We start from the raw sequence: 27,131 nt of genomic DNA, 5'->3' as shown, positions 1-27,131 counted from the left end.
TGAAGGCAAAGCGGAGTTTGGGGTGAAGGTTGACAGCGTGTAATAACCTCACAACCCCCTGAGGAGTCCCGACCGCTAGTTTGAGAACCCCTGTTCCAATAGCATTTGGGCACCAAACTCCTTTAGGTATAATTGAAAATATCAGTCTTTATTAATTGGTTTATCAGTGAATCAGTTTATTAGGATGATTTCCACTAATAGAGTAGAATTCTTTTATTCCCTATGGTAGATAGCCATTTGCACCCATTAAGAGGATGCTGATGTAAGAGAAGACACAATTCTAAGAGTAATAATGTAGTCCATGAAATTACAGACGTCAGTTATTAGACAGACCAGTGTAATATAATGCCCCATGCTAGTAGCAAGGGCAGTTACAAGACATCTGACACTGGATCCAAGCATAGGTAATTGATGGCTAAGGAACAGAGTCAGGCAGTAAGGTCACAGCGTGTACACTTTCCATATGTATAACAGGTATACCAGAAAGCAAAACCTGATTTTAAAGAAGCAAACATTCTAAATCAACACAAGACTAAAACACACAAAGAAGCACCACTAGACCACTTGAAAGTGTCCCTGTTAAGCCGCAGCTATTGTTAGTAAGTATCATTGGACTGAAGGATAAAAACTGTTTCATTAAAAGGTAGCCAAAGGTGAGACTTTTCTTAATTCTCACTAGCAAGTCAGATAGTTTTGGAAGTTCCATGATGTTAAAAATACGATTAATAATGGCTAATTATGTATGTAATTAGTGGTGATAACTGACAAATATTGAGAAACAATTTACACAAATCATCAGTACAGCATAGTATGTGTGATTATGATCTTCCACTTGCCTGTAGTATAATAACTGACATGAATTCAGGCCAAAGTACAGTAATGTTTGTTTCCTTCAAACTTCCTCAAACACATTAGTAGAGAATCAACACGTCCAATGATGCTGTTATAACTAGATTCTAATTATGTACTCAAAACTGATAATGTCTCAATATAAAGATATCTGCTACAAGGAAGACATTCTTCTCTCTTTACTGTCATTTAATGGAATCTGTGTACAATGCATTATATCTTTTATAATTTTCTGTTAGCACTACACTTTTTAGATTTTGCCAGAAAAGGCCTTCAGCGTGTGGATTCTTAGGCCAGTCAAGAACAGAGCTCTTGCAGATCCTCCTTCTCAGCCTCAGATACTGGGAATGCTGTAGCACTGGCTCCAGTAGAATAAACACAATCACATCTGTATTCTCATCCATTAGCCTCTGCAGAGCGATATAAAAAGCAGTTTTAAAGTTCCCGTTTTTCACATATCTTTCGGTTAGAACAAATATTGTCTTTCTGCTGTGATGGATGCTTTGTGCAAGGTTGTCAATGACAGCCTTTCCCGGCTCCCAGTCCCTTTCCTCCAAACACAGCAGAATGTGTTTGTCTCCATTTTCCTCTAGACGAAATCGTAGCTCATTTATTACCCAGTCGGTTACTGTCATATCCTTAGTATCATAAGCTATGTAAGCATCATAGAGAGCTTTGGTCATGCCAAGAGATTTATATCCTTTTAGTTTTGCCGTACAAAAATAGTAAATATACCAGGCATCCCAATAAAATAAATGTTTTGTGATAGCTGTCATCATAATGGTCAAAATAATGAAGAATGATACAGAAAAGCATATTGCTGCAACATTATCCAAAGTACAGGCATATATGTCTAAACTTATGATGCTTTTCCCTCTTTGATCTCCAGGTGTTGCACAAATGACATCTGTTGCCAGTCGTGGGATACTAACATTAACATAATGGTTTATCCAGTTTTTGAAATCAACAGTTGCACAGGTGCATTCGAAAGGGTTTCCTTTTAAGTCCAGAAGCTCTAAATAAATTAAGTTATCATACTGACGTATTGACTGGTTTATGGAACGCAGCTCATTGTAACTTAAATCAAGATGTAAGAGGCTGCGGGCTTTGTTAAAAAATCCATCAGCAAGCTGAGAAATCTTGTTTTGTTGAAGCACTAGTCTCTGAAGGGAAGCTGTGCAGCTAGCAAGATTATCAGTTACAAAAGACAGTTTGTTTGAGCTCAGATCCAATAATGTGAGGTTCTCAAATTGTTGCAGGGCTGTCCAATCAAAGTGCTTTAATTCATTGTTGGTTATGTGTAGCTCAATTAGACTTTGTGGCAGGCTATGAAATGCCTTGGTAGGAATTTCACTAAGTCTGTTGTGGGATATGTCCAGATGAGTCAGATTGCAGAGGTTTTTAAAAATATTTATGTATCTGTTATCTCCATGTTTCCATAAAATATCAAGGCGGTTTCCTTTGAACACTAATTCTTTCAGGGAGCTGCTAGTTAGATTAGGCTCTGTGAGTGTAAAAATTGCATTGTAACTTAAGTTTAAAACTTTTAGATATGGAAGATTTTCAGTAAATCCCAATCTGTGTGTTATTCCTGACACAATAAAATAGTGTATGTTGTAGCTGAGGTCCAGTACCTCTAGCTTAGGCAGTTCATAAAATGCATAGTGATAAGCCAAATCAAGTTTATTAAAAGACAGATCTAAATATTTGAGATTAGGTAGAAAGATAAATTCAGAGCCATTCAAAGCTTGTCCAATGCCATTCGAAGACAAATTCAAACAGGCTATATCATGGAAACCTTTAAATTGCTGTTGGTCAATGAAGAAAATACTGTTTAAGCTTAGATCTAATGATTTACCATACATGCTGCATTGAGGTTTGATTAAAGGAAAACTAGGATTATACACACTGCTACTGGATTGGCCTTCTGCTGGTAGCATACTGTTTACTGATGGCTCAAGATCAGTATCTATTGAACGACTTTGAATTACATGATTTTGGACTGATTCTCTTCTAATAACACTGTTATTGCTGCCCTCTAATATGGGTGATATCCTGTTGTCAGACAAAGAAATTGTAGTCAGATTAGCAAAGAGCTGAAACACACTGAGATCAATTTGCTTGATAAAGTTGACTCCTAAATTGAGGGTGTATAGTTTAGTAAGATTCATGAGAGGCCGAAGGTGTTTGCTCTTAAGTTCCTTGAACACGTAACCTCTTAAGTGCAGTTGCTGGAGAGAGACCAGGTTGGAGAACTTATCTGAAATATTTATATACCTCGGGTATGATTTTCTTGCATAGTTAAAAGATAAATCAAGCACCTCCAAATAAGGCAGCTGGAGTAAAAACTCTCCAGAGGCTATTTCCTTTATTAAGTAGTTAAATTCAAGATGCAGTACCTTTAACTGAGTCGTGTTATAAAACCAGCTGGCAGGTAAGCTAATGAGAGAGGTGCTGGAGAGGTTTAAATTCTGCAAATTTTTCAGATGCTGGAAAGCAAGAGGATGTATTTGGATGGCAGAATCCCCACTGCAAGGTTCACATGGGTAGGGGGCATTGTAGCACCTTGGACAGTTTCCACTTAAGTCAAGGACTTCTACATTAGGCAGTTCATTAAAATCATCTTGGTTGATGGTTTTGATCTTGTTGCTGTTGAGGTAAAGTTTCCTTAGAGACGAAGGCAGTTTGCTTGGAACTCGGGTCAGGTTGTTGAAGGCAAGTGACAGGACTGTCAAAATAGTGAGGTCTGAGAAAGCCCCATGGTCTGCGAGGAAAGGTTTTTCACAGGGATTGCCATAATAACAATTTCCATCCATATAGAGTTCTTTCAGTTGTGTGAGTTCTGAAAAATGTTGCCGACGGACAGAAAGCATGTTGTTATGTCTCAAACTCAGTGAGGTTAAGGACAATGGCATCCCAACTGGTATTTTACATAGGTGGTTTTCATCAGCTAGTAGTTCTCTTAGCTTTGTTAAGTTAGCAAAAGTTCCATTTTCAATTACCATTCCTTTTTTACACAAATCATGAGCCTCTTCCTCTGCCTTAGAGTACTGATTCCTGTTTAGATCTATTTTCATAAGATTATTCAGGCCCTGAAAAGATTCTTTAAACACCTCATTTATAAGGTTGTCTGAGAGCTTTAATTCTGTTACATTACCATGCATTGCAGCAGGTACACTTCTCAGTTGGCGGGCACTGCAGTCAAGTATGACGGAGGAGTTATTCACGCTGACATCACATGGCAGGGTTCTAGGATACTTGGTCTCAGCAAGAATTTCTGAAGTACCATAAGCCAGAAGAAGTAGCCATATCAGATTTGAGATTGTGGGATTCATGTTTCCCTTAAAAAAGAGAGTGTGCTTTTAATAATAATAAATAGGTGGCATTGGTATAGCAGTTTTGAAAATAGCATCATCAGTTCATCAATTCATGGACCAAGATTTGCAAAACTGTATGCCTGAATTTCTGGTGCTTAATGTAAAACAAATTTAAAAGACCTGATTTTTAAGGGATGATTCTGAGCAGTTTCTGAAAAGCAGATCTTGTCAAGGTTATCTCAGCTTGTATACCCAAAAACATAGGCACCCAAAATCACTAGGGTTTTTTTGTACATTGTAGCTATGGTTTTTAAGACATTTTAGTTCTTCTTCTTTATCCCTCCCATTACAAGTGTAACCAAAAATTTTTTAGTTGCAAGGTTGATAGGAAATTATATATAGTATAGAAATCAATTATAATGGCATTTTAGCATCATCCAACCTGTGCACAGCATGAGGCAGGTGCCTTGTAGATAAAATAGCATGTGCTCATGTGATTAAAGATTGTTTCATAATGCATATGCACAAGGGAACTCAATTAAGGTTGCACAGGCAAACTTAATTCTGGCATTTCCTAATTTTCGGTGATTGCCTTTGGAACCTTCATGTTCTTTTTTAATGTAAGTTTTTTTCTGTCACTTTCTAAAAAACAAACTGAAAAAACCCCAAACTCTTGCATCTCATAGAATCATATTGACACCCACAAGAGTTGTCAGAAGGGTGAGACCTTTAGATCCACCACACAGTCCTCTACTGCTTGAGCTAGTGGAGTAACTAGCAGCATTAGTAGGCTGTTCTTCTCTATGCTGCACCAACCACTACAGGCAGATGAGATATATTTTGTCAGTGCATTTCTCAGCTATTTGCTAGACAGCAGAAGAATATTGGTATGCAGGAATCTAGACTCCAGTTGCTGGTTCTGGAGGGGACTATTCTCTAGTGGCTACAGACCGTTTTTGCTTCTTTCCCTTCCATCAGGCCCACCCCCTGCCCAACACATACTTTTGCCTCTGTACCCTAGCATGTATCTCCAGCCTGTCCTCTCTCCTTCTGTCCTATCCAGGTTGCGCCTCTTTCTCTCTGTTCCTCTACTCCTCACACAACTTGCTCCTAATGCTGCCCCTCCAGCTCTGCCCTCACTCCTCTTCATTCATGTCAGGATGCTTCTCCCTTCTCTTCCATGCTGCCTGGGTATCATGGGGAGTGGGGATGGGGGAGCACTGATTGCACAGGAGAGGCAATCTTCTGCTCTCAGTTCCTGTGCCCGGTACCAAAATGGCTCCCACAATTACAGGGAAAGCCTTGCCCCAGCCCTGGAGCTGGACCCCATTCAGAAATGAACAGCCCCAGTCTTTTCGGTCTCTCCTCAGGTTAGTCTTTCTGGGCCATCTTTTTGCGAGTTAGATTTCTTTTTAGTGATTTTAAAAAAATGGACAGCTAAACATCCTGATGCCATTTTTAAAAAGCTCTACCTAAAAACTGCATAACGGAATAAACAGGGCAAGTATTTCTCAAAACAAAAGTAATTTGGGAGAGAAAGTGGCGGGAAGAGACTGGGAGGAGTACGAATAGGAAGGCACTGGCAACCAGTTCAAAAATGCTCACCCTGCCTCAGCCAGGCTACCAGTTAGGCATAGGGATTGGATTCAGACCAGTGCTCAGAGGCACAGGGTTCCTTATCATTGTACCAGTTCCCTTGAACTCTCCAATTCCTTCTCCCATTTTCTAATTTTAAAATACTGCATTGTAAAGTATTTGGGGCCACGCTAATACATGGTGGAGATGAATACAACTTCCTTGGTTTCAATGGAGTTGCACCAACTTATGCCAAAGCTGCAGTACAGCCCATGAATATCCATGTTTTGCTAAGAACCCAGTGCTGATTAGTGCTAATTTCATGTATAAAAAGCTAGGTGGGAGGCATGTGATTTCCCTATGTAACGAACTAGCTGGCTGAGCTCACATGCAGTTTATGTTAGCAGGACCCTGAAATGAAGACAGTAATCCTACACAATAGACACATCCATGTTTAGAAGCAATAATTCAGTGCCACCTTTCCAACAGCAAGTTACGTGCATTTATTATTTGTTGCCTGATTTTTTTCTAGGGCCTAATTACAGATGCTGAAATAAATGTATTAAAACAATTACTTCAATGGCATCATTTGTTAGAAAAAATGTGATTATACACAAGTCATGCAATTCCGTTTGAATTCAGTGGAGGTTTTGCCTGAGCAATGAGTGCATGACTTAACTGGGCTTTTACTGCTACTCTGCAGAAATCACGTGCCACCCTGAATACATACAAACAACACCAGCAATTCCGGTTGTGAAATAGGAAATATGATTTATCTCTAGCGGAACACAAACAATTTGGAATAGCTTCTTTGACTTAGAAAAAGCTGATCAGAATTATTTACCAGGCAGCATTTTCCTTGGAATTCACTCTACTACTTTTCCACTGCTTTACTTCCCTTTCTCAGGATTATTGGATAAAAATTAGGGAAATGTTCCAAAGCTCATTGAAGTCAATAGAAAAACACCTATTGACTTCACTGGGCTTTGGATCAGGCCATGAAGGTTTTTATGTGACTATTATTGTCACAAAAAGACGCCTGCCTTATTTACGCTGCATTAACTATGTCAATAGCAGTGTTGGTTTGAAATCACTCCATGATAGCTGCTTGTGTTATGGTTAGAAATACCTGAAATTCTGAGGATCATTTTGACCCCCTGCTCCTGCTCCCAATGAAGTCAGTGGTAACATTTCTATAGACTGAATTGGAAGCAGGAGCAGGCGCCTTGTCAGCAACTGTGGTTTACAAATGAGATGCCAGCAAAAACCCTGAAAGCCAAAATATTTGAACCTTGTTTTGGAAACAGAGAATTGAACTTTAGGTAACAAGTCAATTTAGATTCTCATTACAATCTTAAGGGAGTGTCTACACTGCAATCTAAGGTGTGATTACAGCTCAGCTAGACAGAGCTGCACTAGCCTGGCAAAAAATAGCAGTTTAGATGCAACAGTGTGAGCTGTACAAGTCTGCCTGGAACCCTGGCTACCAACATGTGTTGCTACAGCCTCCGCGTCTACACTGTTATCTTTAGCCATATTAGCGCAGGCATGCAAAGCTGCTGTGCACACCTCAGTTTGAGCCATTTGTAATGTTGTTGTAGCCAAGCTGGTCCCAGGATATTAGAGAGACAAGGTGGGTGAGATCATATCTTTAACTGGGCCAACTTTTGAAGTCAGACCTCAGATTGGAGTGTACGTTTGGTTCTGATCCTTCAAACATGTAGGCAAATCAGTAACAGTTGTACACAGGAATAGTCTTATTGAGCTCAGTGGGAATACTCACAACCACGAATTTATTCACGTGTGTCTGTGGGATCAGAGACATAGTTTTATCCTTCAGATGTCTAATTTTTTAGATTAACGCTAAAGAGAGGAAAATTGATAGGAAGGAAACTCCTAATATGCTGAAAGCAAGATTCATAATGTAACAGATAAGCATATAAACAAGAAGAATGAAGGGGTGAAAGAAGTGGAAAGAAGAAAGGCAAAGAAGCCAAGGAGACCATAGTCATACTTTTTTTATTATCATTTTGTAAAAATTGTGTTCAAGTTATATATTAGATAAAATTAGGCACTGTATGATCAAAACACTTAACCTGTTAACAAAATTACATTTAATTTAGAAATTGATGAATAAAAGCATCCAAGTTTTAGAATGATCTGCAAGAGATGACAAATCTATATAACTTGATTGGTAAGCCACAATATTTAAACAAAATATAAAATTGTCTAATGAAACATTTTTAAAAAAAGATTGCAATGTTTTTATTCCTTTCGACATGATAGAGTTACCAGTGCCACTTCTTAACATACAGCTTCAGCATGCACAATACTTAAAAGCACAAATTTCTTCCAAACTTCCTGCTAATTAGAGATTTTCTATCTAGATGCTGTGGTGCTGATTCTGATCTCATTTACTCTGACATAAATCAGGAGGAAAAAAATCAAAGTTTCTTTAAAATTCATGGTTGCATGTATGCACTTTTGTAAAATAAAAATACTTACTTTCTTTATTTTTCTGCTATAAAAGATGTCAGTCCAGTGAAGAGTTTTTAAAACAGACCGAAAGGGGTAGGCACCAGAAGCTGATCACACAGATGGTAACTGAAGTACACTGATCAACTTCCTCAAATTGGCCACTACAGTGACAACAGAAGCTGGCTTGTGGTTTATTATAGCCCAAGTGGGAAGAATAGAAGCCACACCTATTTTGGTAGTGTAATTTATTGACTCACTTGGCACAAGAAAATGCTGATAAACTGAAATGACAAAAAGTGGCCAATTGAAGCATGGGTGAACAATAACTTTGTAAGCCAGGGAAAATCCATATCAGAGAACAGAAAGCTGGCAAACTATTCAGAAGATAAAACGTAAATCAGAGACAAAAAAATCACAAAGGCTGAGATTTTCTCTTGCAGCATAACATTAGGATTGTTCTTTGTTCTGTCTTTTGCCCTTTACACAATGATAATTGTGGGAAGAAAGACACCACATGGGCACAGTGGGATCCAGTTTACCATGTTTACTAAAGATAAGCAACATACAAGGTCTAATTAACCTATACAGATTGCTGCTTTGGCTGGTTTGTAAAATGTAGAATACAGGGAGGCCACTAGATGGCTCCCCAACTACTTAAAAGCAGGTATGGGCAAACTTTTTGGTCTGAGGGCCACATCGATTGAGGTTGTGCAATTGTATGGAGGGCCGTCTAGGGAAGGCTGTGCCTCCCCATACAGCCTGACCCCCACTTCCTATCCACCCCTCCCATTTTGCACCCCATGACTGCCCTCCTCAGAACCCCCAACCCATCTAACCCCCACCCCGCTCCTTGTCCCCTGACCACCCCCTCCTGGGATCCTCCACCCCCTATGCACACCCCCGCCCCCTGACAGTCCCCCTGGAACCCCCCCCCCATCCAACTGCCCTCTGGTCCTCATCCCCTGATCAGCCCCTCCCGGGACCCCCACCCCTAACTGCCCCTAAGGATCCCACCCTCTTATCCAATCCCTCACTCCCTGTCCTCTGACTGCCCTCCCAACCCCTATCCACATCCCCGCCCCCTGACAGGCCCCCCCTAGGACTCCCACTCCCAACCCTCCCTGTTCCCCATCCCCTGACCACCCCCCCAGAACCTCCACCCCGTTCAACTGCCCCCTCCTCCCTGACTGCCCCCTAGACCCCCCTACTCCCTTACCCAACCCCCCCATCCCGGCCCCCTTACCAGCAGCCGCAACACCCAGCCAGAGCCAGCTGCACTCTCCACACTGCCCAGCAGAAGCGGTGGGCCAGACCATGGCTGTGGGGGAGGAGGGACTGCGGGGAAGAGACTGGGGACTAGGCTCCCTGCCCAGGAGCTCGAGGGCCAAGCAGGATGGTCCCGCAGACCGGATGTGGCCCACAGGCAGTAGTTTGCCCACGTCTGACCTAAAGGGATATTATCCTCTTCAGGGGCAGCTTTGAAAATTTTACAGTGCAATACATGCTCAGCTGAAAAGCATAGCTTTCAAATAGTAAGGTGGCATGTGAGTGCTAAGTAAGATAGCTTTGCAAGGTATCAAGTATCAGAGGGGTAGCCATGTTTGTCTGGATCTGTAAAAGCAGCAAAGCATCCTTTGGCACCCTATAGACTAACAGACATATTGGAGCATGAGCTTTGCAAGGTAGTTGTAACATGCATACAACAATGTACACATATTCATATGTTACTGTCTTCATGGCTGGAAGTAGTATGATTTGTGTTCCCCACCAACTTCACATGATTGAGGACCCCAGCAGGTCCTTCTTTTCCCTCTCCCTTACTGCCCCCTCCTCCCGCAATCTATCAAGGGAAGGAAGAGAGCTCAGACTTCAAAGTGACTAGGTTTTTTGGCTGAGCACCTGTGAGATCAGGATCATGTAATAAGCAAGGAACTGCCTGGTTTCAGTCTCAGCTCCTAGTCAGAGGCAGGGCCGGCTTTAGGCCGATTCGACCGATTCCGGGGAATCGGGCCCCGCGCCTAAGAGGGCCCCACGCCTTAGGCACCTTTTTAATTTTTTTTTAACTTACCCCCGTCCCGGCTGCAGTCTGCTCCAGGGTCTTCCATAGTCCCGCTCCTTTGAGCAAAGCGCCGGCGGGAGCACGGCATGGCCCCGCTCTCCCAGCTAGAGCTCCAGCCGGGGCGGCGGGGCTTGCCACGCTCCGGCCGGGGCTCCAGCTGGGAGAGGGGGGCGGCGGGGCTTTGCCACGCTCCGGCCAGGAGATCGAGGCCACGGGGCTTGCCATGCTCCAGCCAGAGTGCGGCAAGCCCCGCGACCCCGGCTGGAGCTCCGGCCAGAGCGTGGCAAGCCCCGCAACCCCGGCTGGAGCTCTGGGCCCTTTAAATAGCCCCCAGAGCCCTGGGGCAGTGAGGGGCTCCGGGGGCTATTTAGAGGGCCCGGGGCTCCAGCTGCCTTTGCCACCCTGGTTCTTTAAATAGCCGCTGGAGCCCCGCCTCCCCCATGCATTCCCCATCGCTCCCGTGGCTATTTAAAAGGTCCGGGGCAGGGTAGAAGTGGGTTTGGGGGCTACTTAAAGGGCTGGGGTTCCAGCTGCCTCTGCTGCACCCCCTGACCTGCCCACACCAGTCCAGCCCCCCCTGCCTGCAGCTAGCTCTGCACCCTGTGCCCACAGCCAGCCGCTGCCAAACCCCCTGTCCTGTCTCCAGCCAACCCTTGCCACACACCCCTTCAGCCCTGCCCAAAGCCAGCCAGCCCCCCACACACTGCTGCCCGCACAAGCCCTGCACACCCTGCCCAGCCCGCACCCTCTGCCCTGTCTCCAGTCAACCCCTGCTGCACCCCACTGCCTGAAGCCAGCCAGTTCCACACTCCGCTGTCTCCAGACCTGCAAACCCCTGCTGCACCCCCCTGCCTGAAGCCAGCTCGCCCCACACCCCCTGTCTCCAACCAGCCCCACACCTCTTGCCCTGCCTGCAGCCAGACCCTACCTCCAGTCAGCCCCTGCCCTGCCTCCAGCCAGCCCCATGTCCACTGCTGCCCTGCAGTTTCCAGGGCAGTAACCCTGCACACCTGCTTCAATGAGGGGAGCAGGGAGCAGCTGGGACCAACATATGTGCACACCCCCAGGGAGTGGCAGGGACCCACACATGTGAAATGGCGGTCATTAATAGTCAATCAACAGCATCTATGATGCAATGTATATAATATATAATTTTATTATTCATATAGTTATGGAAAGTAAAGAATACATGAAAGAAATGAAAGGCTTTTTTTTCCACTTTTTTTTTAAGTCATCCCTGCCAGGGCCCCGCCGAAAATGTTCGAATTGGGCCCCGCACTTCCTAAAGCCGGCCCTGGTCAGAGGCACACCCTGCATGTTATCTAGGGGGTTGGACTGGATTTTGGAGAGGTGAAGATATTTTTTTCATGACCATGTCATCTCCTTCCCCATGCTGAAGTCAGGACCTATCATGGTGAAAGACCAGTTTTAATTATTAGTTGGGATGCCGATTCTGAGACATTATACTGCTCAGACACACTGTTACAGGCATAGTGGAATTATAAGGCTATGTGACTTTGACAGACTGACGCATAGATCCGCACACCCCTCCCACTCTGTCACATCAACTTGCCAGGTCTCCAGGGTTCAGAGATTACTTGTCATTGGTGAAGGGTAGTGGAAACAGGCTTGAGACCTAATGCTCCAAACCAGACCAACTGTAGCCCACAAAACTTTAACGTTCCCATGCTGTGGTTGTGGAAGCAGCAATACCTCCATTTATGGACACTGACACAGCTTCAGCAAAAGCTTGACCAGATGAGTTATTTAATATTGCTTAAGCTTCCTTCCTGCACCTGTTGAGGCAGCTTAAGCGCCTTCTCAGTGTGCCAATTTGCCTCCTTAAATTCAGCTCCACCTTGTGCTGGATCCACTTTATTGTATGAAACATACCACTGCAAGTTGATCACCCTCTGACTGAAGTTAATGGGAGTTTTGCTCGTCAACCAGAGCATGACTGGGCCCTGTGTTAACTAGAGAAGGAGATATGATAAATACAAAGTAGGGATCAGATCTTGCAGACATTTTGTGCATTGGTACTCATTGCCCTAACCCTCAGGTGCATCCTAGCTGCACTTTGGGCAGGACCAGAAGAAGTGAGAGGGCAAAGGCTCTGGGTGGGATGACATAGCACTATGCCACTTGGGGAGTCCCATAGGCCAAGGTGGGCCAAGTACCCAGCTTTACTGGGGCTGTGGCTTTGGCCCACTGACTAGTATGGGAGTCTCACACGTGGAGCAGCTGCAGGGTAAGGCGAGAGGTGAACTTCAGTAGCTAGTATGAAAAAGTTCCTTCTCTACCTTGGTGGGTCCTGTGCTTATTGGCAGATTTTCTCACCTCAGTGATCTTCCCCAGAGTCTGGATCATCTCCTCCTGTGTTTGATCAGGAGCTGGGAGGTTTGGGGGGAACTTGGGCCCACCCTCTACTCCAGGTTCCAGGCCAGGGCCCTGTGGATTGCAGCTGTCTATAGTGTCTCTTGTAACAGCTGCATGACAGCTACAACTCCCTGGGCTACTTCCCCATGGCCTCCTCCACCCACCTTCTTTATCCTCACCACAGGACCTTCCTCCTGGTGTCTGATAACGCTTGTACTCCGTAGTCCTCCAGCAGCACACCCTCTCACTCTCAGCTCCTTGTGCCTCTTGCTCCCAGCTCCTCACGCACACTTCCTCTCCTCTGGCTCCCTCCTCCCTGACTGGAGTGAGCTCCTTTTTAAATCCAGGTGCCCTGATTAGCCTGCCTTGATTGGCTGCAGGTGTTCTAATCAGCCTGTCTGCCTTAATTGGTTCTAGCAGGTTCCTGATTACTCTAGCGCAGCCCCTGCTCTGGTCACTCAGGGAACAGAAAACTACTCATCCAGTGACCAGTATATTTGCCCTCTACCAGACTCCTGTACCCCACTGGCCTGGGTCTGTCACACTAGTTATGAAATGAATACACTATAACAGCCTATCAGAGGAACAAACCTGGTCAAATCCTCACAATAATCACATGCATCCTTGTGACAGATGCGACTCACCATTGTGGCACCTTCTGCTGGCTGTCCTGGGGATTAGCTCTTTTCACCAGTGTGCCTTTTTCTGGTGATGTCTTGCCACCGTCACTTCTGCTCCTGGACCCAAGAAACTCCCAGGACCACAGCATCCTCTTCATGATACAGTCCTCTGGCTGTGCAGTACTCTGTGCTTCCCTCCCTTCGGGGCAACAGCAGTCTTCTGTCCAGCCACATCCTTAGTGGTAGTGGGGGCAGGGGGTACTCAGGCCTGCCCACTACTCTGGGTCCCAGCCCAGTGACCCTGTAGAGGGCAGCCACATGCTGCGTCCCCTCCAACCTCTCAGTCTACTTCCCTGGGCCACTTCCCCACAGCCCCAGGACCTTCTCTGCCTTTGTCTCAGGGCCTCAGCATGCCCGTCTTAGCAGTCAGCCAGGAGCTCGCTCTCACTTTCCTGACCCTGCCCAGCAGCGTTCTGTCCAAGGTGCTAGTTTTCTTCCTTCTGTAGGGCAGCCAGTCATAGAATATCAGGGTTGGAAGGGACCTCAGGAGATCATCTAGTCCAACCCCCTGCTCAAAGCAGGACCAAACCCAACAAATCATCCCAGCCAGGGCTTTGTCAAAACTGACCTTAAAAACCTCTAAGGAAGGGGATTGCACCATCTCCCTAGGTAACCCATTCCAGTGCTTCACCTCCCTCCTAGTGAAAATGTTTTTCCTAATATCCAACCTAAACCTCCCCACTGCAACTTGAGACCATTACTCCTGGTTCTGTCATCTGCTACCACTGAGAACAGTCTAGATCCATCCTCTTTGGAACCCTCTTTCAGGTATCAGAGGGGTAGCCATGTTAGTCTGGATCTGTAAAAGCAGCAAAGAATCCTGTGGCACCTTATAGACTAACAGACGTTTTGGAGCATGAGCTTTCGTGGGTGAATACCCACTTCCTCAGATGCATGTAGTGGAAATTTCCAGGGGCAGGTATATATATGCAAGCAAGCAAGCTAGAGATAACGAGGTCAGTTCAGTCAGGGAGGATGAGGCCCTGTTCTAGCAGTTGAGGTGTGAAAACCAAGAGAGGAGAAACTGGTTCTGTAGTTGGCAAGCCATTCACAGTCTTTGTTCAATCCTGAGCTGATGGTGTCAAATTTGCAGATGAACTGAAGCTCAGCAGTTTCTCTTTGAAGTCTGGTCCTGAAGTTTTTTTGCTGCAGGATGGCCACCTTAAGGTCTGCTATAGTGTGGCCAAGGAGGTTGAAGTGCTCTCCTACAGGTTTTTGTATATTGCCATTCCTAATGTCTGATTTATGTCCATTTATCCTTTTCCGTAGAGACTGTCCAGCTTGGCCGATGTACATAGCAGAGGGGCATTGCTGGCATATGATGGCGTATGTTACATTGGTGGATGTGCAGGTGAATGAACCAGTGATGGTGTGGCTGATCTGGTTAGGTCCTGTGATGGTGTCGCTGGTGTAGATATGTGGGCAGAGTTGGCATCGAGGTTTGTTGCATGGATTGGTTCCTGAGCTAGAGTTATTATGGTGCGGTGTGCAGTTACTGGTGAGAATATGTTTCACGTTGGCAGGTTGTCTGTGGGCAAGGACTGGCCTGCCACCCAAGGCCTGTGAAAGTGTGGGATCATTGTCCAGGATGGGTTGTAGATCCTTGATGATGCGTTGGAGGGGTTTTAGCTGGGGGCTGTATGTGATGGCCAGTGGAGTCCTGTTGGTTTCTTTCTTGGGTTTGTCTTGCAGTAGGAGGCTTCTGGGTACACGTCTGGCTCTGTTAATCTGTTTCCTTATTTCCTCAGGTGGGTATTGTAGTTTTGAGAATGCTTGGTGGAGATTTTGTAGGTGTTGGTCTCTGTGTGAGGGGTTAGAGCAGATGCGGTTGTACCTCAGTGCTTGGCTGTAGACAATGGATCGTATGATGTGTCCGGGATGGAAGCTGGAGGCATGAAGGTAGGCATAGCGGTCGGTAGGTTTTCGATATAGGGTGGTGTTAATGTGACCATCACTTATTTGCACCGTGGTGTCAAGAAAGTGGGCCTCCCGTGTAGATTGGTCCAGGCTGAGGTTGATGGTGGGGTGGAAGCTGTTGAAATCGTGGTGGAATTTTTCCAGAGTCTCCTTCCCATGGGTCCAGATGATGAAGATGTCATCAATGTAGCATAGGTAGAGAAGGGGCGTGAGTGGATGAGAGCTGAGGAAGCGTTGTTCCAGGTCGGCCATAAAGATATTGGCATATTGTGGGGCCATGCGGGTGCCCATAGCTGTGCCACTGATCTGGAGATATATATTGTCATCAAATTTGAAATAGTTGTGTGTAAGTATAAAGTCACAGAGCTCAGCAGCCAGTTGTGCTGTGGCATCATCAGGGATAGTGTTCCTGACAGCTTGTATTCCATCTGTGTGTGGGATGTTTGTGTAGAGAGTCTCTACATCCATGGTGGCTAGGATGGTGTTTTCTGGGAGGTGACCAATGCATTGTAGTTTCCTCAGGAAATCAGTGGTGTCACGGAGATAGCTGGGAGTGCTGGTGGCATAGGGTCTGAGTAGAGAGTCCATATATCCAGACAGTCCTTCAGTGAGAGTGCCAATGCCCGAGATGATGGGGCGTCCAGGATTTCCAGGTTTGTGGATCTTGGGTAGTAGATAGAATAACCCTGGTTGGGGCTCTAGGAGTATGTTGATTTCTTCTGGTGTTAGTGTAGGGAGTGTCCTGAGTAGATGCTGTAGTTTCTTAGTGTATTCCTCCGTGGGATCTGAGGGAAGTGGCCTGTAGAATTTGGTATTGGAGAGTTGTCTGGCAGCCTCCTTTTGGTAGTCAGACCTGTTCATGATGACAACGGCACCTCCTTTATCAGCCTCTTTGATGATAATGTCAGGGTGGTTTCTGAGGCTGTGGATCGCATTGCGTTCTGCACGACTTAAGTTGTGAGGCAAGCGATGTTGTTGTTCCACGATTTCTGCCTGTGCATGCAGAAGTTGAAAGCAGTTACCAAATCCCCCCTCATTCTTCTCTTCTGCAGACTAAACAATCCCAGTTCCCTCAGCCTCTCCTCATAAATCATGTGCTCTCCGCTGGACTCTTTCCAATTTCTCCACATCCTTCTTGTAGTATGGGGCCCAAAACTGGACACAGTACTCCAGATGAGGCCTCACCAATGTCGAATAGAGGGGAATGATCATGTCCCTCGATATGCTGGCAATACCCCTACCCATACAGCCCAAAATGCCATTAGCCTTCTTGGCAACAAGGGCACACTGTTGACTCATATCCAGCTTCTCGTCCACTGTAACCCCTAGGTCCTTTTCTGCAGAACTGCTTCCTAGCCATTCGGTCCCTAGTCTGTAACAGTGAATGGGATTCTTCCATCCCAAGTGCAGGACTCTGCACTTGTCTTGTTGAACATTATCAGGTTTCTTTTGGCCTAATCCTTTAATTTGTCTACGTCCCTCTGTATCCTATCCCTACCCTCCAGCGTATCTACCACTCTTCCCAATTTAGTGTCATCTGCAAACTTGCTGAGAGTGCGGTCCATGCCATCCTCCAGATCATTAATGAAGATATTGAACAAAACCAGCCCCAGGACTGATCCTTGGGGCACTCTGCTTGAAACCAGTTGCCAACTAGACATGGAGCCATTGATCACTACTTGTTGAGCCCGATGATCTAGCCAGCTTTCTATCCACCTTATAGTCCATTCATCCAACCCATACTTCTTTAACTTGCCGGCAAGAATACTGTGAGAGACCATATCAAAAGCTTTGCTAAAGTCAAGGAATAACACATCCACTCCTTTCCCCTCATCCACAGACCCAGTTATCTCCTCATAGAAGGCAATTAGGTTACTCAGGCATGACTTGCCCTTGTGGAATCCATGCTGACTGTTCCTGATCACTTTCCTCTTCTCTAAGTGCTTCAGAATTGATTCCCTGAGGACCTGCTCCATGATTTTTCCAGGGACTGAGATGAGGCTGACTGGCCTATAGTTCCCTGGATCCTCCTTCTTCCCTTTTTTAAAGATGGGCACTACAGTAGCCTTTTTCCAGTCATCTGGGACCTCCCCTGATTGCCATGTATTTTCAAAGAAAGTGGCCAATGGCTTTGCAATCACATCCACCAACTCCTTTAGCAACCTTGGAGGCAATGCATCCAGGCCCATGGACTTGTTTTTGTCCAGTTTTTCTAAATACCCCCAAACCACTTCTTTCTCCGCAGAGGGCTGGTCACCTCCTCCCTATACTGTGCCACCCAGTGCAGCAGTCTGGGAGCTGACCTTGTTCGTGAAGACAGAGACAAAAAAAGCATCGAGTACATTAGCTTTTTCCACATCCTCTGTCACTAGATTGCCTCCCTCATTCAGTAAGGGGCTCACACTTTCCTTGACTTTCTTCTTGTTGCTAGCATACCTGAAGAAACTCTTCTTGTTACTCTTAACATCTCTTGCTACCTTCTTGTCACTCTTAACATCTCTTGAGCTCCAGGGAGCAACTGAAGCTGCTCTGCTCTGCAGCCCTTCTTATATGGGCAAGCCCGGCCCTGATTGGCTACTCCTTGCAGCCCCTCTCTAATTGACTGTCTCCTGCGCAGCCTCTCTAGAGCTCTATTAACCCCTAATGGTCAGTGTGGAGCAGACACCCCATCACAATCTAGTACAGAAAGAGAGGAATTATTTGGACTGATTATTAACATTACCTTATTAATAACAGTAATACCATGAATAGACACAGGGCCCAATCTTGAGCCTAATAAAATCTATGGCAAAACTCCCATTAGCAAGATCAGACTCCTAGTGCCTTTGATAAGGGGAACTGTAACAGGGTGATGGCTCACCGCTGCAGTGCCTCCTGATGATCATCCAGGGAATTAGCTCTTTCCACTCAGGAGTGTCTTCTGCAGGCTGGTGTCCAGCTTTCCGCTGGTCCTGGGGTCACTGCAGTGCCCCTGCAGTGTCACTGTGTCTCCCCTCCCCAGGGACCCTATCCTCCTATCCTCACCTCACCTCAGCCTTTGACTACTGCAGTCAGCCCCAGTAAGTGGGAGGTAGCCGGTCACCAGCTACCCCCCACTTACTGGGGCTGACTGCAGTATAATTGCCACTCATGACTGGCAAGGAGTGTTTGGACCTGCTCCCTTTGCCTACCCTGGGGCTGCACCTCTGCAACCCCATTACCTTTCTTGGACTTTAACAAGGCCTGCAGCCTGAGGGTTTTCCAGGCCAGAGCTCCCCAGCACCTCTGGCCTTTCCCCAGCCCTGCTCCAGTCTCGGTACCCAGCTCAGCTCCCAGAAGCCAGGCCCATCCCTCTCAGCATCTAAAGAGAAACACTCTCACTGCCAGCTTAGCAGCCTCTTTATAGGGCCAGCTGTGGCCTGATTGGGGTGTGGCCTAGCTGCGGCTGCTTCCCCAATCAGCCTAGGCTTACTGGTTCCCCACCACAGCCCTCTTGCAGGGCTGTTTTAAGCCCTTCAGGGCAGGAGTGGGATTACTCCCCCGCTACAGGACTGCATAGCACTTTACAAACATGAATTTAGAAGTGAGTCTTACAGAAGTGTAAAGGGAGGTATGCAGAGGTAAAGTTAGTTGCCCAGGATCACACAATATTAAAGAATAAACTTCCTATACATGAACAGTAAATATTATTAAAAGCTGAAAATTCTGTGAGCACTGAGGTTATGCATTTCACAGAATAGTTTCATATTACGTGTTTTTAGCTACAGGGCTTTAAAATATGCAAGGCAGACTCTTTGGGACATAAAACTTTGTCACAGTTACGTTAGATGAAAGATGCTTCCCATAAAACATCCCCATTCAATCAGCAAGGAAAACCCCTTTCTGTATACTGTACACCCCATCATCTCACATGCTGTTATCAGTTAGCACTGCACTTTTTAGTCTTTGCCAGAAAAGGCCTTCAGCATGCGGATTCTTAGCCCAGTCAAGAACAGAGCTCTTGCAGATCCTCCTTCTCAGCCTCAGGTACTGGGAATGCTGTAGCACTGGCTCCAGTAGAATAAACACAATTACATCTGTATTCTCATCCATTAGCCTCTGCAGAGCGATATAAAAAGCAGTTTTAAAGATCCCGTTTTTCACATATCTTTCAGTTAGAACAAATATCGTCTTTCTGCTGTGATGGATGCTCTGTGCAAGGTTGTCAATGACAGCTTTTCCCGGCTCCCAGTCCCTTTCCTCCAAACACAGCAGAATGTGTTTGTCTCCATTTTCCTCTAGATGAAATCGTAGCTCATTTATTACTCAGTCGGTTACTGTCGCATCCTGAGTATCACAGGTTATGTAAGCATCATAGAGAGCTTTGTCTGTGGCTGTAGATTTGTATCCTTTTAATTTCACTGCACAAATATAGTATGTATACTAGACATCCCAGTAAAAAAATGTTTTGTAACAGCTATCAACATAATAACAGCGAAGAATGAAACATAAAATAATGTTGCAGCAACTTCCTCCAAAGTACAAGTATGCAGATTGCACAGTTGACTTTTGTTGCTAGCCGTGATATATAAATATTAGTTGTCTGTATCCATTTTATGAAGTCACTGTTTTGGCAAGTGCAATCAAAAGGGTTGCCCTTTAACTTTAAATATTTTACACTTTTGTATATGAACCAGTGTTGACTGGTTCATATATTTTAGCTTGTTGTGACTCGAATCAAGGAACAGAAGGCTGCCATTTGTATTTGAAAAGTCCACAGCAATCTCTGAAATCCTGTTACACCTCAACAGCAGAGACTGTTTGAATGAAATATGAACAGTTCTGAAATTATTTTGACTCAGGTCAAGCAGCTTCAAATATTTCAGTCTGGAGAGGTTTGCAAAGATAAGCACTTGCAATCTGTTGTTGCTTAGGAATAGCTGTGTTAGGTTTGGTGGCAGGCTCAGGAATACTCTAGCAGGGATTTTTAAAGGTCTATTGTGGGATATATCAATGTATGTTAGGCTACCGAGATTCTTAAAAAAAAAAATCTTTCATGTTTGTTGCCCCATAAAATATCAAGGCAGTTTCCTTTAAAAACTAATTCTTCAGGGGATTTGCTGCTTAACTGTCTGTCTGTCAGTGTGGAAATAACATTCCAACTTAAGTTTAAAACCTTTAGCTGAGGAAGCTTTTCAATAAATGCCAGTCTAAGTGTGACTCCTGCCAGGCGAAAATAATGCTTGTTATGGGTCAGGTCTAACACTTTGAGAAGTTTCATTTCATTAAATGCAAAACCATAAGCAAAATCCAATTTGTTATTTGATGAGTCTAAATATTTGAGTTTGGTTAGGTTGAATTCAGTGCCATTGAAAGCTTGGCTAATACCATTTGAAGACAAATTCAAGCAGGCTATATCCTTAAAACTTTTAAACTGATTTGGGTTTATGAAGATAAGGCTGTTTGAGCTCATATCCAATGCTTTGCCATCTGAAGAACACTGGGGCCCAATAATGTAATACAAGAAATGGTCTATTTTTTTATACTTTTGCATAACTGAAGGGCTTGGCTGGCCTTCTCGTTCCAGAGTTAGATGGCAATATTTTGGGAATGCCTTTTTTCCAACCTGTTCTAAAAGACAATTATTGTTCCCTACAAAAAGTGTTAAGTGTTACAATCTGTTAAGTAGATTTCTGTTAGATTACTAAAATCCTGGAATACAGCGAGATCAATTTGTTTAATAAAATGTATCCCAAGATCAAGGATATTCTGCTTTTTTAGAGCTATTAGAGGTTGTAAGTGCTTTTCACACAGGTCTTGGAAAATATAACCTTTAAGATGTAATCTTTTTAAAGAGACTAGAGAAGAAAAATGTTGTGAGAGGTTTAGATATGATAAGTATACTTCTTCCTCAAAGCTGAAAGATAAGTCAAGTTCCTCTAAAGAAGTCAACTCCCGTAAGAACTCACCAGATGCTATTTCATTTTGTAAATAGTTAAATGCCAGATGCAGCGCCTTTAGCTGTGTCATGTTCTGCAACCAGATGGCTGGTACACTAGTTAGTGAGGTGCTGGTGAGAACCAAAATCTTTAATTTCTTAAGATTTTGGAAAGCAAATTGGTGTATTTGAATGGAAGAGTTTATAATGCAGGGTTCACATGGAAAGGGGGCATTACAACATCTTGGACAGTTCCTGCTTAGGTCAAGAAGGTGCAAATTAACCAATTCATTAAAATCACCCTGGCTAATTCTTGTTATTTTATTAAAGCCAAGATAAAGTTCCCTTAGAGATGAGGGCAAATTGAGGGGCTCTCGGGTCAGATTGTTATAGGAAAGTGACAGCACAGTCAAATTGGTGAGGGCTACAAAAGCCTCATCCTCTTTTTCAAAAGTTTTTCCGCAGGGATTGCTATAGTAACAGTTCTGATCCATGTAGAGTTCCTTCAGATTTTTGAGTTCTGAGACGGTGTTGTTCTTAATAGAAACTATTTTGTTGGCATTCAGTTCTAATGAGGTTATACTAGGTGAGAGACCTTTGGGAACTTCCTGCAGGTGATTGAGAGCTAATTTCTCTAATTTTGTTAAGTTTCAAAACAAGCCAAGAGGCTGTGCCATTGACTGATTTATTGCATTATAGTTAAGATATAACTGCATAAGATTCCTCAACTTTTGGAAGATCACATGAGAAACATTTTTAATATGGTTATATGAAAGTATCAAACAGGTAGCATTGTCATTTATTTCCAGTGGCACTGCCTTTAAATGTTGATGCCTGCAGTCAAAGATTATGGAGGAACTACTGTTTTCTACATACACTTTACAAGGCATTTTCTTAGAGACCCAGGGATAATAGAAGATTCCAGACTCCACATGAATCGTGAAGAGTAAGCAAAGCAGTTTGTATGAGATGGCAGCCATTTTATCCTAAAAAAAAATAAAAAAAGTAAGAGGCAAAATGGCATCCTTCAAAAAGTGGAAGTTAAATCCTATAGAGGAAAATAGAAAGGAGCATAAACTTTGGCAAATTAAATGTAAAAATATGATTAGGAAGGCCGAAGAGAATTTAAGAACGGCTTGCCAGAGATTCAAAAAATAATAAGAATATTTTTAAGTACATCAGAAGCAGGAAGCCTGCTAAACAACCAAAGGAGCCACTCTATGACTGAGATGATAAAGAAGCACTCAAGGATGATTCGGCCATTTCAGAGAAACTAAATGAATTCTTTGCATCGGTCTTCATATCTGAGGATGTGAGGGAGATTCCCAAACCTGAACAATTCTTTTTAGGTAACAAATCTGAGGAACTGTCCCAGATTGAAGTGTCATTAAAGGAGATTTTGGAACAAATTGATAAAGATACAATAATAAATCACCAGGATGAGATGGTATTCACCCAAGAGTTCTGAAGGAATTCAAATGTAAAATTGCAGAACTGCTAACTGTGGTATGTAACCTATCATTTAACTCAGCTCTGTACCAGATGACTGGAGGATAGCTAATGTGATGCCAATTTTTTTAAAAGATTCCGGAGGCGATCATGGCAATTATAGGCCGGTAAGCTTAACTTCAGTACTGGGCAAACTGGTTGAAACTATAGTAAAGAACAAAATTGTCAGACATATAGATAAACATGATTTGTTGTGGAAGAGTCAACATGGTTTTTGTAAAGGGAAATCATGCCTCACCAATCTACTAGAATTCTTTGAGGGGGTCAACAAGCATGTGGACAAGGGGGATCCAGTGGATATAATGTACCTAGATTTTCAGAAATCCTTTGACAAGGTCTCTCACCAAAGACTCTTAATCAAAGTAAGCTGTCATGGGATAAGAGGGAAGGTTCTCTCATGGATCGGTGACTGGTTAAAAGATAAGAAACAAAGGGTAGGAATAAGAGGTCAGTTTTCAGAATGGAGGGAAGTAAATAGTGGTGTCCCCCAGGCAGGGCCGTCCCTAGACATTGTGGTGCCCTATACAGCCCCACCCCACCACAGGGGGAAGGGGAGGCTGGCCCCAAGCCTCCGTGGGGGGGCAGGAGCAGGCTTGGGGGCTAGGGTGGAAACCGCCCCCTAGCATGAACCGGCAGAGCAGAGCAGGTTGGGGATGGGTTGCTTCACTTCTTGCCACCCAGTGATTGGAGGGCAGGACCTACCCCGCACTCATGGGGCAGTGGGAAGTGGAGTGACCTGGCCCCAGCCTGCTGCGCTCTGCTCCCCTGGCTCCCAGCAGGTCCTGGGGCGGAGGAACTGTCCCCAGCTGTCACTGGCAGCACAGCTGGGAGCCGACGGAGTGGAGCAGGCGGGGGCTGGGTTGCTCCACTTTCAGCCACCCAGTGAGTGCAGGGTGCACCCAACCCCTACTGCAGTTCCCCAGGACATAGCTCAGGGGAAGGAGTATAGTGAGGGGACAGGGCTGGGGAGGAGCAGGAGTGGGGGCTTTGGGGAAGGGGTGGAGTGAGGGCAGGGCTGCGGTGGAGCAGGGGTGGGAAGAAGCAGAGCAGGGGCAGGGGCAGCTTTCCTGGCCAGCTCATCCAGCCAGGGGATCGGGCTGGCCGCTGGAGCAGCACGCAGCTGTGTAGGGCACCAGGAAATTTGGGGCAATTTGGTGCCCCAAATTTCCTGATGTTCTATGGAGCTGAGTAGTTTTGCATATGGGTAAGGACGGCCCTACCCCCAGGGATCTGTACTGGGACCAGTCCTATTTACCATATTCATAAATGATCTGGAAAAAGGGGTAAACAGTGAAGTGACAAAATTTGTAGATGATACAAAACTATTCATACATACATAGATACATAGATTCTAGGGTCTAGTTAAATCCAAAGCTGACTGCAAAGAGTTACAAAGGGATCTCACAAACCTGGGTGACTGGGCAACAAAATGGCACATAAAATTCAGTGTTGATAAATGCAAAGTAATGCCACTGGAAAATGTAATCCGAACTATACATATCTAAATTATCTGTTACCACTCAAGAAAAAGATCTTGGAGTCATTGTGAATAGATCTCTGAAAACATCCACTCAATGTGCAGCACCAGTCAATAATGCTAACAGAATGTTGGGAATCATTAAGAAAGGGATAGGTAATAAGACAGAAAATATCATATTGCCTCTGTATAAACCCATGGTACGCCCACATCTTGAATACTGTGTGCAGATGTGGTCGCCTCACTTCAGAACAGATATACTGGAATTGGAAAAGGTTTAGAAAAGGGCAACAAAAATGATTAGAGATATGGAACAGCTTCCGTATGTGGAGAGATTAATAAGACTGGGACTTTTCATCCTGGAAAAGAGATGACTAAGGGGGGATATGATAGAGGTCTATAAAATCATGACTGATGTGGAGAAAGTAAACAAGGAAGTGTTATTTACTCTTTCTCATACACAAGAACTAGGGATCATCAAATTAAATTAATAGGCAGCAAGTTTAAAACAAACAAAAGGAAGTATTTCTTCACACAGCGCAAGTCAACCTGTGGAACTCCTTACCAGAGGATGTGGTGAAGGCCTAGACTATAGCAGGGTTTAAAAATGAACTAGATAAATTCATGGAGGATAGGTCCATCAATGACTATTAGCCGGAATGGGCAGAGATGGTGTCCTTAGTCTCTGTTTGCCAGAAGTTTGGAATGGGCAACAGGGCATGGATCACTTGATGATGACCTGTTCTGTTCATTCCCTCTGGGACACCTGGCATTGGCCAATGTCAGAAGACAGGATACTCGGCAAGATGGACCTTTGGTCTGTCCCAGTATGGCCGTTCTTATGTTCTTAGATGAATGACTCATTAATAACAGTAGTGGCATCTGATGAAGCATTTATGCTTCATTTTACCATATGCTAATTAGTGCACAAACCTACATTAATAACATAATTAAAACATGACCAAGTATTTCATAAATATCATGACCTGAACATCATGGATTGAAGTTGTTTGTTACTTTATCAACTTTTGCCACCCATAGTTAAAAAGTGTCCAGAGGGCAATGAATGTTGTTTTGGATGATTTTGGTGTGCAGTGATAAATATTGTCTATATCAAGTATCCTATGTTAATATGAAAGCGTCTCAGGTATTATTTCATACTTCGAAAGCAGTCATAAGGTTACATCAGAGGCAGAACCAACTGCTGTTATACATATTACAATGACTGGAAATTAAATGACCACAGTCCTCAGCTACACCCAGAATCCACTAGCTACAGCTGAGGGAGGTGGATGTATTTGCAGCTCCCCAATCCTGGAAGTGGCTAGGGACCAGTTGCTTTCAATATAGTTTACAGCAGCCCCGCTCTAAACCAGGGTTTCCCAACCCATGAATCTCTACCCAACATTGGGACACCAGAATGTGTCAAAGGGTTGTGTGGGAGTCCTGGCGCGGCGTTGAAAGGCAGCTCTTTGTGACTTTGGTCCTGTGGGGTTGGCTGGGTTCAGCTCCCCATTCCAGGTGGGTTGTGACCTGGTGCACAGTGCTGCTCAGGTTTGACCTGGACTCCCTTCCATCCTGATCACAGGGGGCTCAGGCCAAACCTGAGCAGCATAGCAACCCTGCAGGTCACAATGCCTAGAGTGGGGAACTGAACCCAGACAGTCCCACAGGTCTGGAGCCACCATTCTGGTACGTTTGGTGTCTTTATTTAGTACTCATTACATGGGAGTTCAGGCCTAACTTGGAGGATCTGGGGCCTAGTTATTTCAGTGAACTTAGGGCCTGGTCCAATGTGCATGTGCAGTACATGATCCTGTATATGTACAGCTATCTTAGCCTTTGCAGACATTGTCAGTTGTAGCTGAGTGTTTATTAAAGTTGTGAGTGAATTTAGGCCCTAGGGATCATTGCATTAATAGCTCTGGCATGGGCCATGTATAGTGCAGATACTGGGGAAATTTCTCCATTCTGCTCAGCCACTGTTCACCCAAACTTCTGCTATACTGCCCCTACCTCTCTTGAGCAAAGACTGTTAGTCATAGCAAGTAGACTGAATTATATGGTGGCTATGCCTTGTTCAGAAATACGAGCTAGATTAAGATCAGTAAACGTAGGGCCTGATCGCACATCCAATAAAGTTAACCGAGTCTTTCTATTGAATCAGTGAGCGTGGGATCAGGTCCACAAACTAAAGTTGCTATGTTAGCCAACTTTACCACTAAGCTCTTTTACTTGAGTATTTCTGACTAACACCCCCAAATTACACCTTTGGTTATAAACATTCAAAAACTTCACATTCACCTCCAGTAGATACCAAAAAGCAATGCGCAGTGCAAAGTCATCAGATTAGCACTCTAGTACAAAGTCTTCATACTGCTTGGGTGCCCCTGTGTCAACAGATCAACTCATCTCAGTCACACATTCAGAAAATTATTCTGCTTTAACAATACTGAGGTCACTGTTAATGTTTTGAGTGTGAGTTTGATAAGTTGGTGTATGCATTGCTTTTCGGTATCTATCTGCTGGAGGTGGATGCAAAAGCCTTATGGAGAGTGGTAGTGTGTTACCAACAGTGCTTTGGGCAATCCAAAAGTGCCCAGGAATGTAGGAGACTTTTCCCCTAACATGTTTCCATACTTTTCACATTTTCAGTTGGTTGGGAGTGTCCTGATGCAACTTTAGCTATCGTTACGTGAAGTTTTTGTGTGTTTCTTTCCCACCTTTTATATATTTGTAAAATGAGAAGGCAACTCATACCAGATTGCCTGGTAGCCTTGATGAATAATAAGGCTGGTGAGATGCATAGGAATATAAACTACAGTCAGTAGAGATGAAATTTGAACTCATTGTCTCTTTCCCAATTCAGGGAGCATTCAACTAGACTACAGGAATATTGGGGCGGGGCAGGCTTACATATGTGCGTGTCAGTCCCTGGCATCACTGAATTAATCACACAGCAAGCACAGATTAGCACATTTCTTTTTGGTTATATAGG

At 44.5% G+C, this 27,131-nt stretch overlaps 1 protein-coding gene across 2 annotated transcripts in view; it reads right to left on the bottom strand.

Moving 5' to 3' along the window:
- Window positions 1-226: 226 nt before the first annotated feature.
- Window positions 227-27,131, bottom strand: part of TLR8 (toll like receptor 8) — a 28,765-nt gene continuing 1,860 nt past the window's right edge. The window contains exons 1-2 of one of the 2 annotated variants that reach the window (XM_030572926.1): window positions 8,247-8,350; window positions 227-4,190 (exon numbers count right to left, since the gene is read on the bottom strand). In XM_030572926.1, coding sequence (XP_030428786.1) covers window positions 1,035-4,184 — 3,150 coding nt within the window. In that variant the 5' untranslated portion in view covers window positions 4,185-4,190; window positions 8,247-8,350 and the 3' untranslated portion in view covers window positions 227-1,034. Of the gene's footprint in view, window positions 4,191-8,246; window positions 8,351-27,131 lie in introns of those variants that run through there. The other variant, XM_030572918.1, reaches the window with a different exon arrangement.

This window comes from Gopherus evgoodei, chromosome 1, assembly GCF_007399415.2.
Source record: "Gopherus evgoodei ecotype Sinaloan lineage chromosome 1, rGopEvg1_v1.p, whole genome shotgun sequence".
In the NCBI taxonomy this organism is placed as follows: Eukaryota; Metazoa; Chordata; order Testudines; family Testudinidae; genus Gopherus; species Gopherus evgoodei.
The sequence above is the reverse complement of the archived record's forward strand: the minus strand, read 5'-3'. Positions and strand labels throughout refer to the sequence as shown.